This window comes from Acromyrmex echinatior, chromosome 11 (assembly GCF_024713525.1).
Source record: "Acromyrmex echinatior isolate Ae372 chromosome 11, ASM2471352v2, whole genome shotgun sequence".
NCBI classification, from domain to species: Eukaryota; Metazoa; Arthropoda; class Insecta; order Hymenoptera; family Formicidae; genus Acromyrmex; species Acromyrmex echinatior.
The window spans coordinates 11,148,119-11,159,210 of record NC_141862.1 but is presented as its reverse complement, the minus strand read 5'-3'; the positions used below and the strand labels follow the sequence as shown (position 1 = coordinate 11,159,210).

General features: G+C 33.8%; 1 protein-coding gene across 2 annotated transcripts in view; it reads right to left on the bottom strand.

Moving 5' to 3' along the window:
* Positions 1–53: 53 nt before the first annotated feature.
* The window catches only part of LOC105144325 (aquaporin homolog protein drip), a 33,569-nt gene continuing 22,530 nt past the window's right edge, over positions 54–11,092 (bottom strand). For both annotated transcript variants that reach the window (XM_011053173.2, XM_011053175.2), the window contains 2 exons: positions 3,120–3,263; positions 54–1,613 (listed from right to left, as the gene is read on the bottom strand). In XM_011053173.2, coding sequence (XP_011051475.1) covers positions 1,215–1,613; positions 3,120–3,263 — 543 coding nt within the window. In that variant the 3' untranslated portion in view covers positions 54–1,214. The remainder of the gene's footprint in view (positions 1,614–3,119; positions 3,264–11,092) is intronic.

Below are 11,092 nucleotides of genomic sequence, written 5' to 3'. Positions count from 1 at the left end.
GTTATTATTTCGAGAAGTAGAGCGAGAATTTGTAAAAATAAAAATGCAGGTAATACTGACGATAAAGAGTATATTTGTTAATGCTGTCATTCGTGTCGTTATGGATAAACTGTAAACTAATTAAACGCAGACTATGTTATACTATCGCTACGTCAGTTATCTTAAGTTAATAATATATACAAAATTCAAATTAACGATGTACAAAAATAGCGGATGTAGAATTCACGAGAGGAGAGTTGATTGATAAATGATTTCGAGTTATGTCGGTGTCTCACGATGATATTACATTGATAATAATTAATTAAAGAAATCTCTCTTTGCACGTTCTAGGTAAATACTTTTAAGTTACTAATTTCTTAAGGTGGAAAAAGGAAGGATATCGATTTAATATAATTATTGTGCGATAACATCATATACATTTCTTACTTCGCAATAGTATTTAATAATAATATTACCGATTAATATTAAGATAATATTAAGATAATATTCTGCAATTTTTTATACGTTGTGTATTTTAAAATAATATCGTTATATTTCTTCTTTAAAGCCTATTCTACAATGAGCTTTTTGTTTTCTGTTTCTTGTCTTTTTGCTTCTTATCTTTTTTATTTTATGTTGTCCAAAATAAAAGTTATCGAACTTCGGAAGAAACAGGAAACACGTAGCAATATAATTATCGATAAAACAGTTATAAAGGAGGAAAAAGTAAGAAGTAAAGAATAAGAAACAGGAAACAAAGGATACATTGTAGAATAGGCTTAAGTGGCCTTTTCCGGTTTAATTCTGTTGTTCTCTAGACAAAAATAAAAATCTAGACAGCACCATCTGATATTGAATGTAAATGATATAAATAATATATTATATTTCCAGATAAAATAGAATATTAGGAAAAGGTAAAATATTGAATAGATTTACACAGAATAATTTTGATCGAAATAATCTTCCTTCCTGAATTCGTCGAATCTAACAATTCGATCTCCTTTAATTCGTAGCGTTCAATTCCACTTAGAAATCTATCCTACAAATCGTACTTCTTCACGAACATGGTCTTGTTAAATGCAACGAAGGTCACGTAATCGTTTCGCGATCTTCACGCCGTTATACTCACAATTCTACTTTATTTCTTCTTTATTTACACTCGGGAAATCTTCGATCTTCGCAGGATATTATTGTTAGAGCTCATCTTGCGTGTCCGTAAGATTCAGAGGTCGCTTTTAAAAGTCATACGAACCTTCCTCGTCCTCTCTATTGGCTCTGAGGCCCATTCTGTACACGCCACCGGCCACAGCGGCGCCGATGAGTGGGCCCACCCAGTAGATCCACAGATCTTTGTACTTGTCGTCCACCACGGCCGGACCCAAACTCCTAGCTGGATTCATGCTGCTACCAGTGATGGGCACCGCCGCCATATGAGCCACAGCGATCGCCAGACCGATCGCAAGTGGGGCCCAACCCTTCACGTCGGTCCTCTTGGGATCCGTAACGGCATGCACGACTAGCACCAACAGGAACGTGATGATTATTTCCACTCCTATACCCTGAGCGTCAGTCACTTCATGGTGCAACGCGGTGGCGCCTAGGCCATGGGCGACTTGCGCCTTAGGTAAAAGCAGCTGGACAAAAGAACAATTCGATTAGACGAATATCGTGATAGGAAAAAAAAATAAATTTGATTTATGACTATCAAGATACGTTCAACGGATCCAACAGTTGAATGAGGGATTGCGCATCAAAAGAATAGATAGAGAATAGAGAATAAGAATTTCAATCTATTCTACAGAAACTGCAGTGTATTCCACAGTGCATGTAGTTTCTAATAGATTGCAATTCTCTAATGCCCGTTTCCACCAATGTAGATTAACTTTAATCTCGGTTCAACTTACTATTTTGGTCTTTTTCTAATTCTAAAGGTTAATCTCTAATTCCAGAGATTTCTAATTTTAGAGATTAAAAGTTTGGTTAAATGATCTAGAAGAATACATTAATAACAACGAGTGCTCACTTAGTTGTTGAGTCTGCTGAACGCAATCAATGTATAAATAAATAAAATTACCCGCAATGTGCAGATTTTAAATCGTTTGCAATCGTTTGAATTAATAATTCACAATCGAACTTTTTTTCTTTAATATATGTCACTAATTAATCGTTGAATTGATGCAAAAGAATGACGAGGTATCATTCTCTATTTTCTCCCATTCATAATTAGATATTTCTCCTTTACCATAAATTAGATTACAATGGCAGAACAATAAGATTTAAGCATTAACATGAAAATGAAGTATTTAATGTCGGTTTATATATATATATGTATAAATCGACATTAAATATTTCATTTTCATGTTGATGCTTAAATCTTATTGTTCTGCCATTGTATATTTATATATATATTCATTGAAATTAATTTAGGAAATAAAAGATACGCAAATTACTATCAGGCACGCACGCACGTACGTGCACTGCTGTTCCTCACGCACGATCCAGATGACCGGCTCGACCACGACCAGTTTCTGATGTAACGGATGTACGGAGGAGGAGAAGCGAACCTTGACCTTGCATAACGACGATTTAATTGATACGAATAAGACGGGGCACTTTCGGAGTCCCGCGCCAAATCGAAATGACAGGCTATCAACGATCAATTTCACGCTTCGGCTGGACAATCATTGTGATTACGCGCGTGTAAGAAACGTAAGCGCGCTTAAATGTCAAACGCACGAAGCGTATCTTACCTTAGAGTGCATTTTATATAATTTATGCAATGTGATGCTTTATGCAGTGATTTAAATTCTAAACAATTTCATTTAGTTTTAAAAGTAAAATAAAAAAGAATTAAATTTTAAATGATAAAGATGAAGGCCGCTACAATCATCTCTTCTTCATGGCTTAATTGATTTAATAGAATAATAGATAAATTTAAATCGCTATTTTATCCGATTTTTAAGTATTTCTTCTTTTTATTTGAAGAATTTTTTTAGGAGATATGGAAATCAATTTGGATATTTATCATATATATATATATATATATATATATATGTATGTATGTATAGACTAAATTGCTCAATTTTTTAAAAAGGAATGGATCAGGTGTTACAATGAACTTTTGAATTTTTATTATGTACCTTAAGAACAATGGAACCCGCTATAGCGCCGCAACACTGACAGACTGTATAACAAACGGTTTTGAGAAAACTGCAATTTCCGCTGACCAACAGACCGACCGACACAGCCGGGTTTATGTGACAGCCGGAAATCGGACCTAGAACCTAAAATAGAAAAAATATAATATCGTTAATAAATTTTTGTAATTTTTCATATTCTCTGTCCTAAAAGTAAAAAGTAAAATTTTATAAAAGAGAACAGAATTACAAAATTAAAATTTTATATTAATTAATATGTATAAATATATAAATTACAACATTACTAACAATTACATTATTGATTGGTCTAATGCATTTTTTCAAAAATTTAAAGAATTAATCGAGAATTATTTTTATCGTACTTGGAGAAAGAGAAATTCCTCGAGACTTTTTTAGCTTAAAACTATTGCATTAAATCTTCCAATTTCTTCAATTATAATGATAAAGCTATTTGTTGTCATAAATAGCGAAATATATTTTTTAGTCATGCTTTCTTATATATTTTTATAATAATATAATTAAGGGGCTCAATACAGTCAGTATAATAATATTGATTGTATTTGGCATATTTAGCATATAGTTCACATTATACATATATTACTATGGAATTTCAGACATAAAAATTTATATTTATAAAATTTGTATTCTGAATATGAGCTAATCCGCAGAAATTAAAAGCACAGCTCAAGATTTAAAAATGCGATTCTTTTATCATAATTTTTACATTGCGTTCTTTTACAATACAACTTTAAAGATTGTTACTTTGTCAATAATGGTTATGGTTATGTCACGCTATCGTTGTATCTTCCATTAGAAATTATTGCGAGAGTGGTTTACGATTCATTTCTCGATCGGCGAGCTTGCGGCTAATAAAACCCGAGCCGTGAGAAAATTTCTAAAGCCTCTTTCATAATCACATCCCACGCCCGTCACAAACAGAGGAGAAAGAAAGACAGAGAGAGAGAGAAACAAAATTCATTTCTCGCATTTATTTCGGACAATTTTTCAGCGATCAATGTCGTCGTGTTGTTTTGACAATACCGAATTGTGTATGTAAATTCTCTGCTTGTAAATTCCTCTTAAGGCGTGTCATTACGCAGAGCTCGCATAATTCGAAGTCAACTCGAGGACAACCCGACCTCACCTTCTCGTAGATAGATGCGTGATTTTTATAGGAATGTCTCTCTAAAATTATTTTGTGAATAAAAATGTCATGTACTATAATATGACATTATATTTAAATAAATACAAACAATAAAATGATAAATAAAATAATAGAACAGATAAACAAAAATATAATTAAAGGTTCGGCGATAGTTATGAGTATATCTGCGAGATGTCTTGATATATTTATTAATGCACACAATTTCTGAAATTATAAAGCATAAACATGGTATATTTAGAGAATCGATGTTTGATTTATTGCAGCATTGCATGTGGTTGCTAACAGTCGATAGCAGATGGTGATCGCGGTAGATGAACGCAAATCGATCTAATTCATATGCACAATTTGCACACAGAAATTACCTGAGCCTGCTCGTAAACTCACTCCACAAATTGCTCGTAAACTTCCACTTGATATTGACGCAAACATTTTACATTAATAATATCGTCGTTCAAATACGATTATGGTACACGATATAAGTCGCATTAGACTTATGTGCACGCAACAATTACTTTGCAAATAATATGTGACGAAATGCATTGGCAATTCAATAAAAATTCCATTTCTATGATAGGATATGCCGATATCTAAGTAGAATACAATTATTATTATATTTATTATATTATTATTAGGTGTTGGAATTAATTCGTAGCGTTTTTAATGAAAGAATGTTATTTATTTCACATGAGCATTAAAAAATACATTAATGAAAGTACTTCCCATCACTTGTAAAACGCTACGAATTAATTCCAACACCTAATATATTATTATGACATCAAAATGATATTAAAACGACTCTAAAATGATCAAAAGATAAAATGATAAAAGATAAAAAGATAAAATGATCAAAAGTCACTTTTCAATCATTTATGGTTCATTTTAACATCATTTTAATTATTGTAACATTATTATAATTGTGACATTATTATAATTTATTATTCTGCTTGGATAATCCTGAAAATGATCAACACAAACATGATACTCCAAATAGCAAAGCGCTAAAAAAAGCGATTATATGCACTTTTTTTAGCACTTGGTTAACACTTTGTAAGCGCTGCTGTGCTATTCATTTTCAGGATTGTCCAAGCAGAACAAGTTATAATAACGTCAATTAAATAAAATGACATTAAAATGAATCACAAATGATTGAAAAGTGACTTTTAATGATCATTTTGGAATCGTTTTGACATCATTTTGATGATATAATTATATTCTACTTGGATATTGGCACATCCTATCGTAGAAAAAAAATTTTTATTGGACAACGCTGTATGCTACTTGGGTCTCTTTCGCGTTTATATAAACAGGAAAAACCCAATTATAAATAATATTCAGAGGGATACGTTACGCGCCGATTTAATAAAAAAAATTCCTGGATACGGGTAATTATCCTAGAATCAGACGACGTCTTTCTTTTTTCGCGAACGCGTCATGGAATCCTTCGGATTGATCCGACATGCGAGACTCCGCAGACTTAACGGCGTCAGACTCGTCTAAGTCGGTTGGGGCCCAGTGGGCCCAGGATACGATGCGTGCCCCGACACGACGCACCGCGGCCCAGTTCTCATGCACGTCGGCAAGGTCTCGGCTCGCCGCGGGCGATCGGCACACATATGCGCCGACCACGATTACGCAAGTATTTTCTCTCTCTCTCTCTCTCTCTCTCTCATCTCTTTTGTCCCTTTATCTCTCTCGATTCTTGATCCCCGTCAACGTGTCCGTATTGCCGATCTACGATTTTCGACGAATCCACATCGCACGATCGCGAATCTATCGAGATACGTCTATATCTCGAAATATCTGTATCGCGAATTTGCGCCATTATACATTCAAAATTCGCCTAAGAGATTCGCCTAAAGTTCGATCGATGAATTATTGCGAGAAAGAAAAAGTATCGCGAACGAATGTACAGGGTGTCCCTGAAGCGGCCGCTTTTAACTTCAACGAGAGAGCCTCTCTTTAATGAGAGTCTCCTTAATAAAAGATTTTGACCGAGAATTGATTTGCAATTGAAGCGGGCGAGACCGACGGTCAGGAAAGTCAAGTTCTTTTGTGTTGAGTCCCAAGGGACTGTGCGACATGGCCTTGTAAGTTGCCAAGTGAAATGAAAAATCTCCGTGTCACATGGCTTTAATTGACATGTGCTCGCACGACGCAAGGGTCCGTCTGGGCCTCGTGGAATATAGGTATATAAAGCACGTCATATTTAAAGCGCGCTTTAAAAGGGAAAGTTATGCCACTTTCCGCGACTCATCGGCCTTGTCTTCACGTCGTTGTTCCGAGAAAAGTAATAAACGGACCCCCGGACGCACACGTGAAATTCGTACATATTTCGACAAGTCTTATTTTGCCAAAGTCCCGAACACCTATCTCGAAATGCCTTGTATTTCTCTACCAAATATGACTATTCGAAAGACTCACGCAGATCTTAATTGTCTCTTAAATTCGGATTTTTAAATCTTCACTTTCAGTGAAATGAAATTAAAAATTTGACATTCTTGTTCGAAGATCTTTTGGAACAGTCATTTTGTAGTCATCAAATGCAGTTGTTCAAAATTTTGATATTGGCCCATCAGTTCTCTGCAAATCTTTTACATATTAAATCTTTACTTTCGGCGAAGTTATCCCGAGAGTAATCATCTCATTTCTTTCTTTTTTACGTAAACTCTTGTGATGTTTCGACATTCATTTCTTATAAAATTTATTAATATTTGAAAAAATTATGGATATAAATTTAATCACAACTTTTTGAAAAAAATAAATATAGAAATCAAACAAATATTAAAATAAGCACGTTAAGTATAAACTATTATATAACATTTACTTCTAAAAAAAGATTTTAATTAATGTAACGCTTTTTTGGAATTTAATAATTAATGTAACGCTTTTAGTTTTATGGAATTGCATTTAAAGATTCTTAAAAAATAGCTATTACTAAAAAAGATTTAAAAATGTGCTAAAAAATATCCATACAGAACAATATTTTACAATAATAATTCATTTCTTCGTTGTCGAATTGTAAAAATATCAGGTGACTATTGCCAGATCAAAAGTATGGGAATCCCATTCTAAGTTTCTTTGAGCTCATCATTTCAATCAAATGCGATTGTTCGAAAAGCCACATGAATTTTAAATCTTCGCTTTTAGTAAAGTTGATTGAAAAGTGTGGCAATCCCATTCCAAGCTTCTTCATTGCAATCATTTCAACCAATTGCAATTGTCGGATCTCTCCGCGCGCTTCCATTCGCGGTTTCTTTAACGTTCTTAAATTAGAGATCAAACGAAAAATAAAATTAATTTCCAACATTCATTCCAGTCCGCCAGATCGCACGATTTCGAATTATCTCGCGGTTTTGCGCCTTCGGGGTCTTACGACCCACAGCCCGCGGTCATATTTTCCTGCCTGCAAAATGCGCAGGATCGAATTGAAAGGGTATAATACGAGCTGTTGTAGAACTTTGATGTTGTAGGCTTTGATAGTTTGATAAAATAAATGATAGATAAAAAAAAAATTAAAATAAAGAACGAGATATCCGACAATCGTTATATTTCCTAAAGAGTTAGAAGAAATAAATATTGAACTTCTTATAATTAATAAAATAATAAAATTCAAAGGGCTAATTTGGAAACAATGGTCTGAAATGCATAAAAGTTTTACTAATTTTTTTGCTGAAGATGACTATATCCGATAGCCGAAAAGTTCAAATTTTATGTAACCTTTGTACCATCTATTAAATAATATCTAAGAATATTATTTTTTGCCCACTTCTTACCACGCTGACTTCAAATTAACCCTTTGAATTTTATTATTTTATATACAGTTATATTTTCTGTTATTCGTGGAAGATAACTTTATCCAGACAATTCCAAATATAATCAACCCCTCTTAACGTCTCTTCGGCTAACGCATGAATACTGAAGTGTAAATGAAGTATTGTAAAATGGAGTAACTTCGATTTAAAATCCGGCTAACTTTGACCCAAATTTTTTTATTTGAGCCGATAAAACTCATTCAGAATAAAATAAATCCAAACCTGAAATTGCACATTCGTACACGCTCCTTTTTCGCACTAACGAACGTGCACGTGTGACACGCATTGCTTAAACTTCATCACGAATTAGCGACGAGCAGGTGCAAGGAGAATCACGCGCGGTGAATTATCCTAGACCTCGTCTGTAGAAAACGATAAGTAAAGCTGATCGCCTTGAATCACTTTACTGTCTCCTCCGAGATGGATCATCTTTTATTGTCATTTCATATGGCAGAGATTGAAGGCTGTCAAATATTCGTAGTAAAATCATAAACTTTCAAACCCACAAGCGTATGAAGTGGAAAAAACATTCGATCCCAGAACAGCTGCTGATCTTTTCAACTTTATTCTTTTAAAACAGGATTGTAGCTAAATATTGCGGTATGATAGCAGCGAATTAATAATGATAAATTGATAACGAAGGATTGCGCGCTACCAGCGAATTACGTACATACATGCAATCCTCACTTTTTTTGCATGACGTCGGACAATTAATTGAAATTAAGCGTCAAGATATAAATTCGATATTTATTTTTTATTATCTTTATATATTTTTTATTATTCAAGTCACAATCGCGATAAGTGCCGTGAAATCCAAGATGAAAATGATAATAAATAGTAACGAAAAAATGGGATTGAGATGTCGAGAAAGTTTCACGCCAATAACGGGAGAAGGATCGAAGGATTCAACATTAACGAGATGCGCGCAAATTTACGACGCAAATTACGCGTCTCTCTCTCCTTTTCAAGACGAACCGTCGACTTGTTCGAGAGTTAAATACGACGGAGCGCGAGCATTAAATAATAGGCCCCGCCAACGTATTGTCAGTAATTACCGTAAGGTGTCTGGCCCCGCTGTTCCGTTACAAATTTGTACACGTTGTCGGCGGCGCTCCTGCAGCGCGAAGTCGCAGGATCGGATTCGCAAAACTTCTCAAAGAGAGAAAGAAGAGAGAGGCCAAAAATCTAATCTGAATTATTTCAGTGTATCGTATTATAACATAAATAATAAAAAATTCATTAATTTAATTAATCAACACTAGCAATTAAAAATTGTATTTGATAATAATCAATTAATAATCACTAATTAACAATAATAATTTAAAAATTTGTAATCTCCTATTAGTATTTGTCAAATTTATTTTTAGCTATGTACATTTATTTGAATATTTTATTGTATATAATGATTTATAATTCATTCAAAATATATTATACATATTTTAAAAGATCCTTTTAAATTCGATAATAATGATGTAGCTATTGTGCAATGTAATTATGTAGTTAAACGAATTTATTTGACTATTAAATTTTCCTTTTGTTTTGAATTTCTCCAAACAATCGTATCGATTAATACGATGGATTTAAAAATGCATACGACTGGCGAGTACATCGGGCATCAATCTCTAGGATCCATCAATCTCTCCTTATCCTTTCCAATGCGGGCCTGCGTGTAGAGAGTAATTGGGCTGCGTGACGCACATGAGCTGCAAGACGTAGGACAATGATCTTTTGCCTGTGGGCCTGGCTTGCGCAACGATGCACGAGGGAGCGGCTCCTCTTGGGGCTCGAAAAGGCCCCCAGCAAGATGACTCTAATGTTTGCCAAAGGATATGTCATTCATACCGGAGGAGTCAGATTTTGTATTAGATAAATCCTACTCTAGATGTTCATGCTCGCTCATACACTCTTCTACAATATATCATAGCCTTCACTTTTCTATTTATTGCATCACGCTGAAGCTTTTGAAACGCTTTATCAGTTTCTTTCTTTTCATGTAAAATTTTCGTGCCCAACCAGAAAAGACTGACAAATTATACACAACATTTAGATTGAAAATAATGTTAAAATTTTGAAATTTATACTTCTTTATTTTTCATCTATTTTAATCTTGTATTGTTTCTTGTATTAAAAATAAGTGCATTAAATCATGTTTTTTTTAAGTACTGATATGTCATGAAACGAAGCATTTTGCTTCATCTAATTTTGTCTAGTACGATTTCTAAATGAAACTGTAGTAAGTAAAATTTCGGAAAATGTGACAGATTACCGAAAAGAATCGCAAAAACATGACGCAAGATCGTAAGGCCCCGGGAAAAAATGAAGTATCGAAACTTAATGTGTCGAAAACCTTGGCCCGGCTCTAAAATCAATATTGGCGGGCATACGAGTTTTATGCAAATTCTTCCGAAAGAAAATAATGCGGCGTGTCACACGGTGCATATTGCACAAAGTTGACGAGAGAGATAGAAAAGCATAAAGTGACATTAAAAAACGAGCAGTATCCTTCAACAATAATTAGCAACTCATCATAAATCAATGATCTCAAGAAAGCGAGAAGCGATTAATTTGACGTCATGTGACAAACGCAAAAGATAGGATAAATAAGGATCACTTATATGCGTCTATCTTGTTCTGAAAATGGCGGAGTAATATAAAACATGAGATAATAGTGAGGATAATTTTTGCTTGTGATAAATTTGAGTTCATGCAATTACGTAAGCAAACTCAGACGCTCATCTACAAGTGTGGATAATTAATAAGACACTCCCTTGTGATTTCTAAAAAGAAGAAGCTTTTTACTTTAACTAATTGCGTCTATTTAATTTTATGTCATCACTCATCTAATTACATTGACTTAATTAAATTAAAGTGCTATTTTAATCAAACGAAATTGAACAGGGCGAAAATCAATTTGACTAATTATGAGTGAGGCATAATATATTACGTCCACAATGCATTAAAAATTAACTTATTACCGC